General features: G+C 45.3%; 1 protein-coding gene across 1 annotated transcript in view; it reads right to left on the bottom strand.

Annotated features, from left to right (window-relative positions):
• LOC136945662 (voltage-dependent L-type calcium channel subunit alpha-1D-like) overlaps positions 1–8,239 on the bottom strand; it is a 25,067-nt gene extending 16,828 nt beyond the window's left edge. Inside the window, 4 exon segments of the mRNA XM_067239623.1 lie at positions 1,368–1,507; positions 5,268–5,373; positions 5,598–5,949; positions 8,218–8,239. Coding sequence (XP_067095724.1) covers positions 1,368–1,507; positions 5,268–5,373; positions 5,598–5,949; positions 8,218–8,239 — 620 coding nt within the window.
• Between the last annotated feature and the right edge of the window lie 14,132 nt (positions 8,240–22,371).

The following is a 22,371-nucleotide window of genomic DNA, read 5'->3' as shown; positions in this document are numbered from 1 at the left end:
TAGGAAGGGGCCACTCACGTGTGTGACAGAAAAAAAAAACATGTCATCCAAACCCTGGAGCCTGGACTAATGCTACAGAATGTGGCGTTAGGAGGTACTGGACCAAAGACAGAAACTCAGTGAACCATGGAACCTTGTAGTTGCCAGCAGGTCAGATTTGACTCTGAAGGAAGGGCAGGAAGTCCAACAGTCTGACTAATTGGTTTCAGGTGTCAGGGGAACAGAAAATAAACGAACCCCCGACCTAGGCCAATAAGACGAGGATGACAACGACATAGATAAATACAATTCCATCGTTAGTGAAAGTAGGTTAGGGTCAGGACTGCCTGGCCTGGACCGTGTCCTGTCCTCCTGTGAGACACATGCTGTCATCATACCACTGTGGGCCCCTGTCAGCAGAGCTCACTGCAGAAACATGTCTGGAGCACACATCTGACAGCAGCCGGACTACACAAGCTGGCAGGCTACAGGCCTCAGCTATGACAGAGGCCAAGACTACTGTTGTCTCCCCTTGTAGAAAGACAACAACCAATATATAGAAAGACAACAACCAATATAGGACGTCCTCACAATGACTCCTGTTGGTTGCTGAAAGTCGCAAACAAATGTTTCGTTTATGTATTGACCGTGTCTGTGGACCATCACAGGGTCAGGGAACATCATGGAGAACAACACCCTACAAAGAATCCTCGTTTGAATCCTCAGTGGTAAGAATATTTACATGACAGTTAAGTGCTGAAAAGGTCTGGAGGAAACAAAGCTGTTTTTGATTTGAAGACACAAAGAAGGAAAGACAGAGAGAGGAAAGAAACCGAGAGGGAAAGCATGAGGAGAGAGGGATGAGAGAGAGATGGGGGCGGAGAGAGGAGGAAAAAGAGAGAGACTGCATCCGAAAGAGAGAGAAGAGAGAGATATGCAGAGGGACTCTGGACTGGAAGGGTGGGGTAGAGGGCTTCTACGCCACACACACAGTGCCAGATCGGTCCAGATCCAGATAATCCATAAGTAGGAGAGCAAAAGGGAGAGATGGAGGAGAGGAGGACGGGAGGAAAAGAATAATAGGGGATGAAGGGAGATGAGCAGACAACCTGTAGTCTGACACAGACTCTGCACGACACGAAGACATAGGCAGAAAAGAACAGGACGTGAGTGAGAAGACTGAGAGCTGAGGAGGTGACGTGCTTTCAATACTGCGCTTTAGTTTTCCCCAAACGATGCGTCTAAAAAAATTTTGTAATGGCTTTCATTGGAGTCCTTTCAAAAAGCTCCATCTCCCATCCGAGGGGCGATGAAGATGAGGAGTATGATGTCACACTCCGAGGGGGTGTGACGTGGTAGGACAGGGGACAGAGCGGGGGGTGCTTTACCCCACGATGACGATGACAAAGTCCAGTAAGTTCCATCCGTTGCGTATGTAGGAGCTGGGATGCATGACCAGTCCGTAGGCCAGGATCTTCAGGAAGGTCTCGATGGTGAAGATGATCAGGAACACGTACTCCACTTGTTCCTGCAGGCAGAGAGACACAGAGAGATAGGAGGCTAACATACACATCAGGATGCACTGTTTGGAAGTACTGGAGCATCTGTTTACACTTCCTTGATCTGGAAAGAGCATGTCCGATGTGCACAGTGTAGGAGAAACCTGGGGTTTCTTATGAGCTTGTCTTATTCACTGTCAGTCAATCAGCTATGGCCTGATTTTCTGTTCATGTATTCTGTGTTATTATTCATCCATACATATGCATTCCTACTGTAACCTATATTATGTTCTGACGACAGTCACAGGTCTATGATGGTACTATCCACCTGATTGAATAACAAACACCTGTTGGCTGTATGTTATCTATGTTTTTCCATTTCACATGCACATGCACAAACACACACACACAAAGACTCACACTAGCCTGCACATCCTAGAATTCTTAGACTGGGGCTGAAAGGTTCCAGACACACTGCATATCGCTTTTAGAACCCTGAATGAACCCTGTCGACCAATCAAGAACATGATGGGGATGTTTTCACGGGGCCAGGACCCAGACCCTCCTTTCACTCCCACAGCTATAAACTGCTCGTCACCGTGTGACAGTGGATAACACAGTACAGCCCAGCCAGTCTCGAGCCAGCCCACAGTGCTCTCAAATGGGAATTTGTGAGCATTTCAAAGGATTACCAATCTGTCATCATCCCTCCTTTCTCTCTCGCTCTCCCTTTCTCTCTCTGTCTCTCTCTCTCCCCCCCTCTCTCTTCAATGCCCTGTCTGGCCAGATTGGAACACACACTGCCCCACACACACACACTGCTCTGACTACCCTCTGCACTCTCTCGCACACACGCACACCCAGGCTGCCCTTTCCTTCAAACAAATGCATGCAGACCCTGTTTTCACTGCCAGGCTACAGGGGCACACTTGCTTAAATTATGTGAAACACTAATATGTATGCAAGGAAGCAGAAGAATCACACACAAACACACACACACACACACACACACACACAAAGAGGCACACACAGACACACAAACACAATGCACACAGTCCACAGTTGGCCTTCTCGCCCACTCTTACATGCACACTCTGTTCATACATTTTCCTACCGACAAACTGCCTAGCACGCACAGGGCTCAAACACACACACACACGCATACGTGCAGACATGCACACAAGCATACACACTCGCACACACACACAGCCCCTGGGCCATGCCTGTACTGCATTCTGCAAAGCACGAATGTGTCCCTAACCTAAAGTGTAGTGGTGTCTCAATCTAGGGTGGATGTATGGGTGAGCACAGAGAACACTGTGGAGGGAGCAGAGAAGCAAACACAGCAGCCAGCACAGTGAGCGACGCTCACACAGCCCCGGACGACAAACACAGCAGCCAGCACAGTGAGCGACGCTCACACAGCCCCGGACGACAAACACAGCAGCCAGCACAGTGAGCGACGCTCACACAGCCCCGGACGACAAACACAGCAGCCAGCACAGTGAGCGACGCTCACACAGCCCCGGACGACAAACACAGCAGCCAGCACAGTGAGCGACGCTCACACAGCCCCGGACGACAAAGACAGCAGCCAGCACAGTGAGCGACGCTCACACAGCCCCGGACGACAAACACAGCAGCCAGCACAGTGAGCGACGCTCACACAGCCCCGGACGACAAACACAGCAGCCAGCACAGTGAGCGACGCTCACACAGCCCCGGACGACAAACACAGCACCCCAGGGTGGGAATATTAGGAACCAAAGCAGTGAACTTCTTCTGACCGCTCAACACAATCTGGGGGCTAATAGAGCATCACTTTCCCATGCTGATAATGCAGAGAGTTCAGAGCAGGTTCACTTCTTTGGTTATAAAACTCTACATTTTCAATATTGCTGTTTACCTGTGGAGTACATTACTGCAATACAGTATATTACATTCCATACACTGCAGATATCATATAGATGCTGCATGATTCAGATGGTACGTTTCTGATTGAACATATGTAGCTTGTGCTCCATCTGTCTTGTTTCTGCATCACATCACACTGACTCAAAAGCAGTAATGCATCAGGAAACGTATTGTATAGGCTAGTGCACAATAACATCATCCAGACTTACATAATACTCAACTGTATGGATTATGAGAATATTAATTGTGATGTAAAACAACGAACAAGTTCTACTTAACATCCAGTCGACAATTTAGCCCGTATGAAGGCAACACATTGGCTTCTGAATAAACAGGAGTAGCGATTACAGTGAAATCATTTTTAATTCTGTTGGGATTTGGTGTGTGTGCGTTGTTATGTTCTAGGTGCTTTGGTACATTAATCGGTTTTTCATGTTCCGAAATAATGGGTGAATAAGAAGGAAAAGCCTTCTAAATTAAAGACTGAGTAGAATGTAGTCTACAGACCCATAACAAACATGTCCCAGTGCCCCCTCCATCCTTTCGCTCTACCCTCCAGCCCCTCAGCCTCTGCACCTGAACTATCTAGGCTGTTTGTACAACTCAAACACGCACACAGTCGAAAAGAGGGAAGAGGGGGAAAGAAGGGAGTAGAGAGAAAGAGAGAAAGAGAGAAAAAGAGAGAGTGAATGAAATAAAGACTGAGACAGAGAGAAAAAAGAGAAGGGGGTAGAGAGAAAGAAAGAAATAGAGAAAAAGAGAAAACGAGAGAGAGAGAGAGAGAGAGAGAGATCGGCGGGATGGATGGAGAGAGGAGAAAGTAAGCAGCTTATCTGGACTGGAGCATTTAGAGCAGCCAAACGAACAGGCAGTTACAATCTCTCTCCAAACCCCTCCCCCCTCTCTAATTTTGACTAGTTTCACCTCCCTCCACTCTCCCCCTTTCTCTTTCCTCTCTCTCTTTCGACCTCACATTCCATCCCACCCCCCTATCTTCTTCCTGTTGCTCGCCCTCTCTGCTCCCCAGCGCAGGTATGCAGATTCACACACAGAACTGGGTGTGACTACAGTGGTCAGTGATGGAGCTCTCCATGGTGCTGATCCTGCCACACACTGGTGAGAAAGAGCTCTGCTGCATCAGACTCCCACTAAAGGACGTGTTTCTAACCCCACGTATTTCGACACAGATTAGCTGGAGAACCTACAGACCTATCCTGACCATAGATGTCTTGATCTGCAGTCAACTGTTCTAACTACTGAGCTATACTCTTTCCACGTGTATACAATGCGCGCACAGGCACATGCATACACGTACACACACGCAGGGAGGTGGGATGGGTCATGTCCATGCACAGGTTTGTGTCAGATCTCCAGGAAGCCTGGGTAGTGAGTTAGCTCGTGGCCAGGCCAGGCAAGGTTAGCCTGGATCCAACCAGAGCCCACCTCAGCCCTCTGGCTGGCAGGGCACACTAGCCACCAACCTCCCTTTACCTTGCTACTGTTACATAAGCCTGGCCTGGACGGACAGAGGAAGAGAGAGCCAGAGGGAGTGAGTGTGTGTGTGTGTGTGTGTGTGAGAGAGAGAGAGAGAGAGAGAGAGAGAGAGAGAGAGAGCGAGAGAGAGAGAGAGAGAGAGAGAGAGAGAGAGAGAGAGAGAGAGAGAGAGAGAGAGAGAGAGAGAGAGAGAGAGAGAAAACTTGTCTGTATCTGTAATACCAGGTGACCAAGCCCCACACAAAGGATACTGTGGCACTTATTTGCTCCTCGATACATCCACTCACAGTGTCTCTCCGGTTCTAACTAATTAGCAGTGTGCTAACCAGTACTGCATGAATGAGAGGTGTGCTAAAGTTATGCTAGTCAGAGAGTACTGACCAGGTCATGGTTGGTGGAGTTGGAGTCGTCCTCTGGAAAGGGTTTGGACACGCCCAACGCCACGCAGTTAGCAAAGATGGCAATCAGGATGAAGATGTCAAAGGGTCTGGAGGAGAGGTCAAGGTCAAGGAAACACATGTGCTAAGAAACATCATACTCGACAGAGAGAGGACACTACAAAGCACACAACACCAAACTAGGACACAGCACATCCCAGACAGACTCATTACTCATGCAGAGTTGTCCAACGGTAATCACTGGGACTTTGCTAACAAGTCAAGTCGAGGGGCCTAGCCAGGAGGTTGCCAGGTTTGACCAGGTGAAGGATACTTCCACTCTACGATGGAGAGGGCTGCCCTGCGTATGGGGTTGTTGAGCTTGAGGCAGTAGAGAGCCCGGGGGGCCCGCTGCACCTGGTTGCTGCCCTGCACCTGCTTCTTAGCGTGCTGGCTCTTCTTCCTCTGCGTGGCCGTGGAGCTGGTGGTGGAGTAGAGGGTGTCCGTCCTGGTCATCCTCATCCCTCCGTTCTCCTCATCCATCTCATTCCCTTCCTCCCACTCCATGTCTTTCTTTTCCCCTCCCTCATCCCCCTCTCCACCCTCCTCCTCCTCCTCCTCCTCCTCTCCCTCTCCTTCGCCATCCTCTCCTTCGTCTGTTTTGGTGTACCCGTTCCGGCCATTACCTAAGGGAGGAGAGAGGAGGATGTTTAAGTAAAGATCAGCAGTACCGTGGTCCATGGTGAGGCTGTGGTTTCACTCATAAGGATGCTGGCTCTTATACATGCACATGCCCACAGAGACCAGACCTCAGATCTCCTCCATTTCTGGCCCCTGACTAATGAGTTTGTGGGCTCTACCTTCCTTCTGTATCAATAGTCTAGAAATATAGATTAGACTCCAGGTAGATCCTTCACATTTTGAAGAGGCCATCCTTTATAAGTTCCACAGAAACATTCCAACACAGTTTCCACATACTTAAGGTGCATTTGATTTGCTTTGCCTGGCCACTCCAAGCCAATGGAATCATCTTGACAGTTCAAACCCAACTCACTCGGTTCCCCAAGCAACCCAAATCAACCGCATCTTAAGCACATGAATCTGAGTCGTGAGGCAGCGGCCAGACTGATGGACGGTAATGAGATGTACTGTAGGTGTGTGTGTTGGAATGTGCCAGAGTCTATGAAGCAGAGAAGCAGAGCAGGACAGTGGAATGAAAGGATAGAATTAGAGCCGAGCTTTATGGGTGAGAATCAGTGGAGTAGGTGAAAACAGCCATATTGTAGAGAACAGCTGTGACCCACTTCTGCGCCTGAGCAGTGTGTGTGTGTGTGTTTCTGTGTGTTTGTGTCTGTGGGGGTGTATGTGGGTGTGTGTGTGCAGTGGGGACAGCATGTGCGAAAGTAAGAGTGTGTTTGTGAAGTGTGTGTATGTGTATGTATATATGTAAGTGTATGTGTATGAATGAGAGAGCGAAAGGGATTCTGGGCCATGGTTTATGTGTTAGAACCCCACGACCCAGTCCTGGACACCCAAAGCCCATGGCAGAACAGAACACAGCAGGGTGAGAGAGAGACAGAGAGAAATAGAGAGTGAGAGTGAGACAAGAGAGAGACAGAGAAAGACAGAGAAAAAGAGAGATGGACGGATAAAGAAAGACAGAAAGAGAAAGAGAGAATAAGAGACAGAGAAAGACAGAGAAAAAAACATGTATCTGTGTGGGAGAGAGAAAATTAAAGTAAAAGCACAGCATAGAAAGACAGGAAATTCTCTAATAGCTTATTCTAATCATTTTTATCCTGGATTGTGTGCGCTACTGAGGGCCTCCTATCAGTCGGTGATAAGACTGTTCCCTGTAATCACCTTGGGCTGCAGTGGGAGCTAAGATCCTGTAGGAAGTTCACAAGGTTAGCTTCCCTGTAGCAGCCTGATAGAGACGTGCTTTTAATGGAAATTTCCTGCCTGTCTTGTTAGGCATTGCGCCATATTAATACCAGGATGACAGGGCAGTAATTGACTAGGCAGGTACAGCACCGTTCCCAAAACATAGTCTGGACCTTGGGGAAGGGCATGGAGCTACAGCTGGTTCTGATGCTATGAGGTTTGTCTCCAGACCCTGGTGAAGGATGTTTGACCACAACCTTGGTTGATCTAATACAATGGAGTGGTTTAACTCCATAAAGTTGTAAGAACACTATGTTTGATTTTTCATCATTCTCCTCTCATCTGGAACTAGCAGAAGACGAAAGGGAATTCACTTTTCAAATGAGTCTTCATACCATCATTAGTGATAAATTCTCACAGTCCTTGACGCATTGTTAATTAACTGTTTAATAACCAAACAAGACACCGCAAAAACTTCTGTTGTACAGTAGGCCAACACGTAAAAACAGGTAGGCCTACTACTTCCTTAGGCTAAATGTTTGTAATAGCAGCATTGCAGCTGAGATGGACTTTATTCTTACTGTCATTTCAGTTTAGGTTGCTGCATTGCATTCATGTTTTGGATTACACATTGAACTATAAAATGATGATTAAATCTTAAGATGCAGTCTGTCATTCAATAAAATTAATGTTATCCATGTGCAACTGAAACAGCTGTCTGAGGTCAAAAGGTGCCGTAAAGCAGAATGCAGGCTAGGTCTCCTGAGAGTCAATCTATCGCTCCCTGAGTTAGATTATTTTTTATAAAAAATAAATCAATTCAGTAGAACGTACGATTTTGGGATTGTATTCGTGCAAGGGAGGCAGAATTATAGTTTTCTGTCATAAAGTTACACTCCTGTAGCTTAAGAGAAAATGTGAGTCTAAAAGGTGTGAAAAAACGCGGTTAAACACACGAGATAAGATGATCAAGATTTATGAACTAAGAGAGCTGTATTGTATCTGCACATAAAAAAATAGAATTTTACCTAGTGCAACAACTAGCTGTAGTAAATTGATGTCTGTCTTACTTTTGCGATTGTCCTCATACATTTCTGGAATTGTCGCTCTCAGCTCATCGCACTAAAACGCAGTAGCCTATCCTTCTTTCACTTTAAAGAGTTATTCCGTCTTTAAATTCCAAATGAATATCCGCAAATTTCACGTATGCAGAGGAAAGCATATCGGAACTTCTTGGCATTTTGTCTCTTTGACCATTCCAAAGTGCTTTTCATTGTAGATCAATGAGTGTCCATTTCAATAAAATGAGTAGTTATAAAAATAGTGAAACAAGAGAGTGGAATCTTCTGATTTTGAGTGATACAAAAATAAGAGTATATTTTATAATAAGAGAGAGGCTACATTTGCAAGCGATTCTCATTAATCTCTCAAGCTTTCCCCTCTGTGCACTATCGGTCTCGAATTTAAGCCATCAATTCAGGATTAAAGAAAAATTGAGTCGCTTAAAGGGGAGGGCAGCCTAGAAACTTATTAAAGGCAGGGATACGGCGTCAGGAGGTTAAATCACATGTCGACAGAAAATGATTTGCTGCTGCCTGTTGAGGTCATTTACACTGCTTTGTCTTTCTGTCACTGAAATTTAGGGCTACCCCCTTTAGTTATCTTTTATATGATTATGTTCTGCAAAATTTCAGTCTAGTCTAGTCTACTGTCTAGTTATCTGGGGAAATGTTGAGGTGTGCTTGCGGCCGCTCTAGCAGTTATCGCCTCCTAACCTAATTAAACTAATATCAAACGTCCACACCTTTGGAAAAAGACAAGCTGTCATAAGTGTAGGCTTAATTTTGTTTACTGATCTATCTATATATAAATAAAAAGTAAGCCCTATGCATATAGCCTATCGAATATGAATAGATTAAAAATCATACAACATACATTTGTTGCTGCTTATTTACTCTTCAAAATACAAAGCGTGAAAGTGTAGAATTATAGGCCTAGGGGTTCTATTATTTTCCTGAGTGCAAGAGGATGTGGGAGCTGAAACAGTTGCATCAAAACTAAGAAAAAAGTTCAATCCTGTGTAAAAAAATCCTAAACTATACTATGTTTTCGTGTTCCCCTTCTACTGTTATTTGAAGCGTTTGCTCGTATTGTATTTCATTAATAATAAAAACGTTTTAAACAAGCTGATTTTAACAACGTTGTCACTCTGACAGTAGCCTGGCTCTGCCCTCCTACGTACTTCCGCTCAATTTTATTTTTGCTTCTGTACATAGGTCTGGCCATGAGGTACGTAAGTCAGATTTTTCAGGTTGATTTTCTACCGGCGAATCAGCGAACAGAGGGAGTGGCTGAGAACGATGACGTTGATGTCGCGCTAGTTTGTGTTGTAGTTCCGTAATGGCGGCGGAGAAAGATGCGAGCAACCCATTCGGTCGGTTGTGGCAACGCTGCCGAATATCCAACAGCTAAAGCTGGAGCAAGAACAAGTTTTGCTGAGTTTTGTTGGTGGCCATGATGTTGTGGCCCTCCTCCCCACGGGGTTCGGGAACAGTTTGATTTTCCAGCTACGGCAGCTAGCTCTGTTACAGTAGTGGTGAAGGAATTGGCTAAGGCGAACGCTAGCGATTGGTTATGGCAGATCAGAGTGGCTCTGGGCAGATCTAATAGTTTTAAACTTCAACAGAGTACCCGCCTACAAGGAAGTCAACGCTTGTCAATGGAGCGAGGCCAGACTCTGTACAAATGCAATGTACGAGAGTCTGGTTAGGACCAGGCTACTCTGACAGTAGGCTATTCGCTGGAATCGCAATTCAAAGAGTATTAGCTTATAATTTGTAGTATACCCTCTGCAAACTGAAAATGTGCCCCCTAAAGCGTAAAAGCTTGACATGTATTTTTTGGAAAACTATTATAACAAGTTTACTGGAAATAAGGTTTACGCATTTTCCACTTTCCGTCACACTTGAATAGCTCAAATATTTTTGCGGCCGCCCTACACATCCGTTCACTTATGTAATTCTCGCTTATACATGTTTAACAACACCACTGGAGTCAAAGGTTTGCTTTCACGGCAACATTTATTTGAGCGATCAGAGAAGACAGTATCCATCAGCGCCACAGACAGCACACATTAGACAGAGAGGCTACTACCACGGCCAGGCCAGGTATAGAACTTCCGGTGAAGTAAAGAAACGTGACTTTTAATAACCAGAACAGGTTATGTTAACCCTTAACTATTGCTCTCTTATTAACCCTACACTCAGATTGTGCAGCTTCTCGCTTTTTTTCATCGACCGATAACAGGTCGCCCTCACAGAGATCTCTCCCGTTTACATATTTTCCATTTTAGCTAGCCTAGCTAACGTTACTGCTCAAATCCTACATAGCTCAAATCCTAGATAGCCACTTTTACTGTGTGAGTTAGATAAACCTTACCTTCGTAATTGTCTATGTAGCTGAGAGTACAATTTGAACCCCTTTTCCCTCATGCTTGAAGGGCAGGAACATAGACTCCTATGTACATGGTTGATTGTTGATTGTCATTTTGGGAAGGCAATCGAAATCCTGTACAAAACGGCATTAGTTGTTTGAAAACTCACGTAACTGCTCGCTACGGAAGTTGCTGACCTGGCTTATGCAATATGCGGAAGTTATGTGTGCATAGTGGATTGAAGAGGGCGTATGCCCTTTTGTTGGTCTAAAGTGACAAGGTTAGCCTTTTCTGAGGTAATGTTAAGGCTTTAGCACACTGGGCTAACCCAGAGTAGTAGCCCCACACTAGTGACCTGGATTCAATACCACAATACTACATGATTAACTACATAAGCTCTGTGTCGCAATAAAGCCCTCCACACCCATCATAAACCATCCAATCACACTCTTGCTAATAAGACAAGGGAGGGAGTCAGGTGGCTGAGTGGTGAGGGAGTCGGACTAGTAATCTGAAGGTTACCAGTTTGATTCCCAGCCATGCCAAATGACGTTGTGTCCTTGGGCAAGGCACTTCACCCTACTTGCCTCGGGGGGAATGTCCCTGTACTTACTGTAAGTCGCTCTGGATAAGAGCGTCTGCTAAATGTAAATGTAAATGTAGGACAACCCCCTTGGTATTACCTGTCAAGGGACAATACCACTCCTCAGAGGGTCACCTACAATGAGAAATGAGTGCCAGGAGATGTAAAGAGAGAGAGACATAAGAGAGATAGAGAGACAGACAGAGAGATAGACAGATAGCAAAAGAGAGCGAGTGAGAGATGAAGAGAAAGAGGACTGTAGCTGTTCGCAGCATTTTTTTGTTTTTCCATCACAATCAGGGTGCAGTGTGTGGGGATGCAGACATCAATGGTAGTGACATGCAGTAAGCCTGGATGTTAAGACGCTGTAATCTCCCTGGAACCCACCCAGGATTTGCTGCTCCGGTCCTGTTGTACTTGTATCAGTTTGTGCCATGACAAATTAGGCAGCAGCCGGTATTCTTTTCTGCAGAGAAAATCCATGTGAAATCCATGATTAATATCTTATACCTTGAGGACATGGAGGGTGATGCAGGTAGGTGTGGAGGAATGGGGTGGTGTGTTTGGGGGATAGGGGGAGCGTGGGGGGGGGGGGGGGGGGGTAGGGTGCACAGCACAACTTCACACTGCTACAGTGCACTTTTAAAATGTGTGCCTTGCTCAAGGGCACAATAATAATAATGGACTTGTGGGTCTCTGATTCCAGAAACTGACCGGAAGCCATGTCACACCCTCCTACGTTGTTTCTGTCAGAGGTACTTGGTTCAAACTGGCTACTCTCAACACCTCATACCACCCCTGACCCCACAGGAACAGCCCTATTTGGTCTAGAACAGCGATTCCCAACCTGTGGGCTGCTGCCTACTAGCGGTCCATTAGGGTAATGCAGGTGGGCCGCCAAATCAATAAAACCTAAAATATGAAAAATTAATAAAAATTCAAAGAATTTATACTGTTGTTAAATTATTATTAAAATGTGTACACATTTTAAATGCTATTTTGCCTTTAATTCATCATGAACGAAAAGGCCAATAGTTAAGCTTGGCACTTTGTTGGTAGCTCCCCCCAAAATTAAACTTGACGGTAGCCCAACTGACACTTCCGCTTGCATATATACGCCCACTATGCACACATCCCTTCCGCAAATTGCTTAAGCCAGGTCAACAACTTCTGGTAGCTAGCAGTTAATAGGCTATAGTTCTTGCTCACAAAATGCCATTTTGATGAGGAGTTTGGGTTATCTTCCCAAAATGACAATCAACGATGTACATGAGATTCTATGTTGCTGTCCTTCAAGCAAGACGGAAAAGGGGTTCAAATTGTACATTGCGAGCTACATCGACAATTACAAAGGTAGCTAGCTTAGCTATGAACGGATTTAAGCAGTAAAGGCTAGCTAGCTAACAATTTTTTGCTACATTATAATGTACTCAATTATCTGATTATTACATCTCGCTTGCTAGTCGCTAGTTGTTAACACATAAATAACTGGTCTGGCATATTTGTTTCCGATGTTTTAATATGCTATTTAACGTTATGTTATATGAAACTATAGGAATGATTGTAGTTATGCAGGTTACCTCTCTTTACAATGTCTGCTTATTGTGGCGCTGATTTACAAGTCTTATTTTATCGCTCAAAAAAATATGCCTTGAAAGCGATCTGTTTGGATCCGGTGGCGTTGTTAAACATGTGTAAGCACAAATTAACTGATGATATCGTTGGTGTTGTTGAAGGGGCCGCAAAAATATTTGAGTTATGCAAGTGGGTCGCAAAGTAGAAAAGGTTGGGAATGGCTGGTCTAGAAAGACCTCCGTTCCCTTTCCCATTCTCTTTTATTGACCAAAAATAATCAAACACTGCCCTCTGGTGTAAATATGGGTACTGCAGTAAGAGAACAGCTTTTCCTGAGGATAACAGTTGAGAGACTTTGAGCAGAACGTCTCTCATCTAATCACAAGTCATAATGAGGTTTCATCCAGTCGTTAATTCCCATTGAAACAAGATAGTAATTAGATAAGATGTTTGTAATTTTATATTCCTATGTTGTCCAATAAAGTTAGTGTTATGAATCATGTATTTACTGCATGTAAATTAATATACAACCTAAAAAATCTCCATCTCTCTCTCTCTCTCTCTCTCTCTCTCTCTCTCTCTCTCTCTCTCTCTCTCTCTCTCTCTCTCTCTCTCACACACACACATTACATTACATTACATTTACATTTAGTCATTTAGCAGACGCTCTTATCCAGAGTGACTTACAGTAAGTACAGGGACATTCTCCCCAAGGCAAGTAGGGTGAACCTTGCCCAAGGACACAACGTCATTTTGCACAGCCGGGAATTGAAATAGGAACCTTCGGATTACTAGCCCAATTCCCTAACCACCGGCTGGTGGTTCGGAACATTATGTGGTTCCACATAAAAGGCTCTCTCGTTATCACTCCCAATTTCCAATAGATGGTATTACATTTTCATGTCCATGACAGGGAGAGCATACATGATAATGACTGTCATCTTTGAGATATAAACTAGGATTAATGTTGCGCTCTGATTAGGAGCCACATGTTATTTTCCATCTCTTTGTATTATTGCCAGTAGCCTGTGATGTGTTCATGGTATTGACAACATCACACACTCATGCATTCACTGATGCATTCTCTTTCTCACACACACACACACACACACACACACACACACACACACACACACCCACACACACACACACACACACACACACACACACACACACACACACACACACACCACACCACACACACCACACACACTCACAGCTGGCCAGGTGTTCAGTTTGCTCATCATCAAAATTGAACGATCTTTGACCAGCCTGAGCTCTATCAGTTCGTCCCCTCTGATAGACTTTGTAGTCCCTAATCCAGATTACTGAGTGTGCTGAGGTGCAGATTAAGAGACTGGAAAGTGTGTGTGTCTGTGCACTTGTGTCCTTTTTTTAAAAGATCCCATACCTCAGGGGTTATGGCAAACATGCATTTTCACATATCTACCAGCTGGGGACACTGTTTGAGTAACTTTTGTGACCATGCGTGTGGTTCCACATCATCTCTGCATGTAATAGGACACGTTACCACAGGATGTGAACCCATATCCCAATGATGCAGTGCGATTAGGTTTGCACAAGGAACTATTAGAGCCGGTGAGACAGTGTGTTGTGTCAGGACCTGGGGCGAGCAGCTCTCTGGTTGGTGGCTCTGAAGTCTCAAAGAGGTGCTAACTCAGCTATCAACTACACACTGTCATGTGAGTATGTGTGTGTGGTGTGTGCATGTGTGTGTAATGTGGTCCTGAATATTGGTGTTCTCCAGATAGATGAGTAAAGCAATTAAGGTTCCTTCATTTTAATGTCTGGCTAGCCTGCTCAGCACTTCCTCTGGCTTAGCTCTAGTCCTTGTCGCACTCTCTGGAGACCGATACCCTTCCCACACACACCTATACCACACACACAAACATACACAAACACACCTATACCACACACACAAACATACACACCTATATCACACACACACAAACCTATACCACACACAACCAAATACACACACAACCCCACGTTGCTGGCTGTCATTGCTACCTTAATGATCCCCTCATCACTAAAGCAGTTAGCCTGGCAGCCAGCTACTAATATAGAAACATCAGCATTGTCTGCATGGCATGTGTGGTTGCATACCGTATATATACTTTATGAGTGCCATTCTTCTCTCAGTTTGTGTGTATGTGTGTGTGTTTGAGGTTGGGTGCAGTAAGTAGTGGTTACTAAGACACACAGTACTTCCAAAGGGATGGCTAGTCAATAGACATACTAAATCAATAGTGGATCTTTCCTATAGAATTACCAATAGTCAAGGTCAGTATAACCTGCTCTGCTCTATGCACCATTTATTTAGTCACTGGCAGGAAGAGACTCACAACCTTAGTTTGCCCTATAGGGTCTTGCAGGCTATCACTTGATTAGGGGTCTACTAATGAACCCAGTCATGCATAACAGACGATAGGCTTATTTGTGTGACAAAGATGAAGCCGGTAGAAATGAAAAGCCCATGAATGAAGAATCTCTCGTGACATTTTGTCTAGTCTCGGACTCTGGTGTTCTGTCTCTTATTTTGTGTCTCAGCCTCCCATGTCAAGGTCTTTCAGGACACTAGCTACCCAGCTAACTCCAATGGTCTACTGAAGGACACACTTCACACACAATAATACACTACAGCCAGGCCTTGCCTCTAATCAAACTGCACATGGACACGTGGTGCCAGTGGGCTATCTTGGTTTGGCTCGAGGATGTTTTCCCTGAGCCAGACATCACAGAAGGGGAAGCGTAAATACAGAGCGGAGCTGAAGAGAGAGCTGAGGAGAGATCTCAGGACAAGAGGCAAGGCAACTTTATTTACTTGGCACAATTTGTTCACGAGGCAGACTCAATGTGTTGAATGTAGGGAGATCTGAGGAGAGGAGAGAGATGAGAAAAGGAGAGAGCTGAGGAGAGGAGAGAGCTGGCGGGAGAGGAGGAATGAAGAGAGGAGATCTGAGGACGGGAGCTTTGGAGAGAGCAGAGGAGAACTGAGGATAAGAGAGAGAGAGAGAGGGCTGAGGAGAGTAGAAATTAGGGGGAGGAGAGAGACTGAGGGGAGGAGAGAACTGTGGAGAAGAGAGAGAGCGGAGCCTCGCTGTGTCTCTGCTGCTGAGGTCAGCAGAAACACAGCCATTAGTGCAGCACGAGAGGCTAGCTGGCTGCTGCAGAGGACAGGCAGCACACTACAGCACATATGAGCTTATGATTGGTTGTCACTGACTGTCATCATGGCTTCGGTGACTGGTGCACCAGAGATTGTGACAATATCTGATGGCAATATGTTTTCAAATATTCTCGTGAAGCAGCTATATGAAGGCGTGAAGTAACCCAATGTGCAACCCAAAGTAAGAGTTGGTGTGAGTGTGTGTTTGAGAGAGAAAGAGAGAGAGAGAGAGAGAAAGGGGGAGGTAGGGAGGGAGCAATAAGAGGAGATAAAGATAGGCCTACAAGAAAGAGAGAGTGAGAAAGAGACAGTGAGGGGTACACCATGGCTTCTCGATGTTCACGTTGCCCACAGAAGGTATACTACCTTAATGAGCTTCAATAAGATTGAGTGTGATTGCATGATGTCATGAAAGCATGATGTGATCAATGATAGAGTGAACATAGAACTGCTGAGAATACTGAACATGATTACATGCTCTAATGGCTTGAGCATATCATTTATTATATGGCTTCATCTTGGTCAGTTAATCTGCTCTGCATGACTTCCTTTGCTTCTCTGATGGATATGTTCTGACCTCAGAAGGCTCTCCTTATTGGTTCATTGATGTGGGACTAAATATAATATATTTTTATTTGAGATATAAAAAATCAAATACAAATTCAAAGAGACAAAGAGAAGATGGTATGATAATTCTGATGAAACCACCACACTGTTCATTGCAATATACTATATGAATGAAGAAAGCCGACATCTCAGCAAAATAACTACTGCTGGACTGACAAGTCTACTATACACTTCTGACCTGATCTCCTTATAGCCTAAAATATCTACAATCGAATCTCTCTGTGATGAGAGAAGCCAGCCATCCGTCACCCGGCATGACCTGAATGAAAATGCTTGGGTTGTCGGTTTGTCGTTCAAAGGGCAAATCTGTGCCGCGTGCAATAGAGATTCCCAGCTTTTATACAAGCCTTTAATATCACCCTGACGTGTAACTTCTACTTCCAAGCGGTTCTTTTTTATTTTATTTTTTATTATTTTTATTTTTTACTAATGAATGCTTGTAGGCATCGCGAATAAAGAGAAGGTTTCAGAGAACCACCATGCAGCTCATTATCCAATCCATTTCTAGCGAAGGCGGTCTTTTTTCTTTCCTTTACAACACCATGTTCCCTCCTCTATGGCCCCCTCACCTCCTCCCCCGTTCGGTTCCTTTATCACCGTTTCCTTATTTCCTTCACCAATGAGGAGGCAGCAGAGAGAGGCAAAGAGAGAGGGAGAGAGAGAGAGAGAGAGGCAGTGTACTGTACTGAAAGCGGTGTAATTCTGACCTATGTTCCATTAGCCTATTACTGCCCGAAGGCATAGTCTCCGCGTCGGTCTGACTGACTGTAGCAGAGTCGCCGTGGACCCACTATCCTACTACAGTCTCTCCATCCCCACTGCACGTCCTTTCTCTCATTGTCTGCGCAGGGTAATGGATTTGGAACCTTCAGCTCGCGGAGAGCACGCCTCTCTGTACCTTCACTGAGACAGCGCAACCTGCAGTGACCAGCGCCAAGCTACACCAGCACCAGGGGACCAATCAATACAGGAAGCCCTAGAGGGAAAAGAAAAGCATACACAGAAACGAAATACGTCGCGGAGGAGGCAGGCATAATGAAGGTATGCTGTTGTAATAATTTGAATTTTGCGACCTTTATCGTGGACCAGTTTCGTTTCCTTTTTTGTTAGATGGTAACCGAATCGTTTCAACAAGAAGCGTTCACGCCGATTACTATTGTGCTGACATTCTGTGAACAAGCAGGTGACGTTAGCCAATACGCGCTATTGTGCCAAAATATGCAGCGTTCTCTCTCGTCTATCTCTTGGTGTCACGCGTCGTTTGTACTAGGTTTTACACATTAAAATTGAGCAGGTTGTAGCTCTGTGAACAAATGTCTTAGCGTTCCCACATAAACCACAACCCCGGTAGAGACCAAATAAACCGTCTTGGGAGCAGTGTGCAGATATAATGATGTTATTTACATAGACATAAACCCACACAGCCTTGCTATTATGTGGACGTTAATGCCAGAAATAATTCAGTTTGATCCACTTGTTTGGTAGTCATTAGAGACCGATATTCTTTGAAACTTGACAAAGTAGCTGATGCTTTCAATGAGTAACACTAAGCACAGCCGTTCAGAAACTGTAAAGCGTTAGATCATTGCCGCTACAAACATCCCTAGTGTGTTCATAGCGATGTGTTTCACTCTGTGTGTGGTCGGCTGGCTGGCTGTACACGCGCGCGCGTTACCGTGAAACGTATCATAAGTCATATAAAAGTCACCGTTGTTTGGTGGGCGTGATCACCTGGTTAATGAGTCTCTAGCTGTCTAACAGTAGGTCTAACATGGGAGTCAGGTTCCATTTCTAGCGATGTGAATTAGACAGCCCTGTGGAACCGTCTGGTAGTCTGGGCACTGGGAGAGGCTATGGACTCAGATTAACCCTGCTTCAGACAAGAAAACATGTCTGTGGAGAGGCTGTTTGAAAAATCGTTGTCAGGGAAACTCTGAGGATGCAGTCAGTTATAGTTGACAAGAGGAAGAGCTGGTAGAGACACCGAGCCTTCTCATCAAGTGAACATATGCCATTAGACCAGGAGAGCCCCCTCCTGCAGTCTGTGGAGATGTGCAGAACCCTTCAGGTTTCAGTAGAGACACTAAGACAGGTGTTACCAAAGGATTCTCATGGATTTAGTTAAAGTGACTCCCTGTGGGAGAGATTTCTTCAGAAATCTCTTTGTTTTGAAAAAAGACATTCATCCACGGAGCCCTGTGCACTAGAACAAACACCAGTGATGCATGGTCCATGACTCCTGCCCCTCCACTTATCCCCAGAATTCAATTAGGCGTGGTCTTAATTGAACCCATTTGCATTGTGCAGTGCTACCTTCAGACCCTGCACTCCTCCGCCATATATTGAACTCCCCCCTCAGCCGTCTTTCTCTTGTTCTCCTGCTCTCTCGCTCGCTTTCCCCCTCACCCGCTCCCTTCCTTTAATCTTGACTTGGTGGTGTCATTTCTCCCCCCTGTCTTCATCCTCCCAGTGAACCCATGTCCTCTGCTGGGTCCCCTCTCCCTGGAGCTCTGAGCAGTGAACCCATGTCCTCTGCTGGGTCCCCTCTCCCTGGAGCTCTGAGCAGTGAACCCATGTCCTCTGCTGGGTCCCCTCTCCCTGGAGCTCTGAGCAGCACCGCCTGAATGCCCCGCTGTGGACGCAGCCAATCAAGTCAAATAAAACCCCTGATGGTTTAGAATACTTCATACGTTTCATCTTCTCGTACAGGGCGTTTAATGAGACTACAGAACAACAGAACACAGGAGGGTGCTGAGGATGAAGTAGAATAGGTAAAAGCAGGGACACTATACATTATGCAATATTGCAGGGGTTTGGTTCCCAGCCAGTCAGGTGATTCTAAAGGCGCTGTGTATAGGTGCATTATAGGGGGTGTACCGAGGAGACACCCCATGGAAGTTTCCGGATTTGTGGAACTCATCACCATGCAGGTGGGGTATGGAGGAACCTCCTCAGGCACTGAAAACTGCTGATTGGGCAGTTCTGGTTACGGAATCTAAAGTCCTATGTTCTAATTCTTCATTCTTCTGCCAAAGGGTTCTCTCATGCATTAATCTACAGTAAGTGATAAAGACTGGTGAGAAAAATAGGGTGGTGAGTCCTCCAAGACCTCGCTAACTCTCCTCCAATGATTTTAGAACCCAGGGGAAGAATGCTCGAGTGCACTGAGGATGTGTAGGCTGTGTGTGTGTGTGTGTGTTTGTGCGTGTGTGTGACGCTGTAGTTGCAGAGAGAAATCTGAAGAGGCTGCAGATGGTCTGACGCCTACAAGAACAACATTGTAACACACTCACGCTAAAACACACACACACACAGCGAAGCGTTCTGGGTAATATCTGTCTGTGTTGGTGTCTATTCTTAGGCACAGAGAATATTCTGCTTTGTGTCAAGCGCTGTGGCCAGGCTTGACTTTCGGACTGTAATCCTTGATTGAAATTGAGATAATCCATTTATTAACAAGTCCCTCTCAGCACTCCAATCAGCTGATCTGGCACAGACCTGTGTGTTCTCGGTGGGAGGGGGACATGTTTGGGTGACGGACAAGGTGGGAGGGGGAGCGGTGACAGGCAGGAAGGTAGGGGACCGAGAGCCGGAGGTCTGGTCTCTCCACACCTGGTACAGGTTTAGTTTGCTGCTGATTGTCTAGATGCTTCTGCAGTGGAATGACATTGAGATGTCACGTCATTATCATTGTTTAATTTTTTTATTCTATTATTGTTTAGTTTTTTATCTCTGGATATGCATTCCTCGCTCAGTCTCAAGTGTTTAAGTGTCTTTTGTTTTCACGTGAAGGGAGGACAAGGGTTGGTCAGATGAACTTTGACCCCTCAGCAATATGCACACCTTTGTTTGCTTTCTCTATCTCTTTCTCTTACTCCCGCCATATCTCTCTTATCTTGCACTGCTCTGCCCATACATTAATTATCTGTTTCATTCCATCATATGTTTAAACATTTGGTTGATCAAATTTGACAATATTAAATGAGTCTACTGTCGAACATCACTCCCCTTTTCTCTCCCTCCATTTACCCTTCCTTACTATACCTACTCTACCTCTCTTTGTGGCTTTCTCTATGCCCTCTCTATCAAGCCAGTTTTTATCTGGGATAAAGTTTACATGTTTGACCACACCCTCTGCTCACTAGAACTTCACACTCAGAGATAGAGAGAGAGGGAGAAATTGATGAGGCCGTGGTTGAGTGTTGATGAGGTGATGCACTGTGGAAGTAGCAGAGATCTTTCGCATGTCTAAGTGTGTTTACTAACTCGAAGGAGCTGTCTGCAAGATCTCTGCCTCAGATATCTGTAACACTAATGTAGTCTAAATTATACATCAGTATTGAAAGGAGATTTGTGCAAACATTCAAACTACATGCTCAGATCTCAAGTTACAACCTAGGAGGATTAGTTCAAAGACAGGCACTGACTCTCCAAGCGCACACCAAAACAAAACTTGATTGGTTAATGTCTCTCTTCCTGGTTGATGTTTTAAACTTATTTTGACTTAAGTGATGATTCATAGATAGAAAGCGAGAAGAGTGAGAGAGAGGGAAAACGATTGAGTGAAGAGAGAGAAGAGGGCAACACTGAGATATCCTCCCCTATTGTTTGTTCTCACCTACAGTAGCATACGTTCATCCATATTTAATTCAGTTGGTAAATGGTTGTTTGTGGAGGCTCATCTCTCCCTGCTGAATAAAGCCATCTGGTATTTTTACTCCAGTGAGTGCCTGTCACGCAGTAGAACATGCTGACAGGAATATCTACCCAAAGAAAATAGACAGAACAGATATATTATTTAAAAAAATGACTTTATTTGAATAAAACCTTCTCCCTTTGAGCTTCAAAATCTTCTATTTTTACCTCAGCCAGTTGTTGCTGTTGCCTTAGACAGGTAGTTGGTTGAGTGCTGGTGTGCTTTAAGTCCATGTCAACCCCTTTATCTTCCCTCCTCTGCCACTCTGTCTCTGCTTATTTCATCCTCCACTCTTACAGTGGACTGAGCCTGGGAGCGTAAGCTGTGCTGATCCAGAAGAATGCAGGAAAGATAGAAAGATAGATCTCTCACTCTTTCTCTCGCTCGCTCGCTCTCTTGCCATCTGGTATAGTTTCTATACCTATTCCCTGTAAACCAGTGTGTTCCAACACTCTTGTTTGCTTGTATAGAATGAAGTGAATGTCCATGATGTCTTATTAAACCCCTGTTTGAGGGATAAAACCAACTCCCTTTGATACCCTGCTCCCTGTGATACCCTACTCCCTGTGATACTCTGCTCCCTGTGATACCCTGCTCCCTGTGATACCCTGCTCCCTGTGATACTCTGCTCCCTGTGATACTCTGCTCCCTGTGATACCCTGCTCCCTGTGATACCCTGCTCCCTGTGATACCCTGCTCCCTGTGATACCCTGCTCCCTGTGATACTCTGCTCCCTGTGATACCCTGCTCTCTTTGATACCCTGCTCCCTGTGATACCCTGCTCTCTTTGATACCCTGCTCCCTGTGATACCCTGCTCCCTGTGATACCCTGCTCCCTGTGATACCCTGCTCCCTGTGATACCCTGCTTTCTGTGATACCCTGCTCCCTGTGATACCCTGCTCCCTGTGATACCCTGCTCCATGTGATTCCCTGTGATACCCTGCTTTCTGTGATACCCTGCTCCATGTGATTCCCTGTGATACCCTGCTCCCTGTGATACCCTGCTCTCTGTGATACCCTGCTCCCTGTGATAACCTGCTTTCTGTGATACCCTGCTCCATGTGATTCCCTGTGATACCCTGCTCCCTGTGATACCCTGCTCCCTGTGATACCTTGTTC

This window comes from Osmerus mordax, chromosome 7 (genome assembly GCF_038355195.1).
Source record: "Osmerus mordax isolate fOsmMor3 chromosome 7, fOsmMor3.pri, whole genome shotgun sequence".
Taxonomy (NCBI): domain Eukaryota; kingdom Metazoa; phylum Chordata; class Actinopteri; order Osmeriformes; family Osmeridae; genus Osmerus; species Osmerus mordax.
The sequence above is the reverse complement of the archived record's forward strand: the minus strand, read 5'-3'. Positions and strand labels throughout refer to the sequence as shown.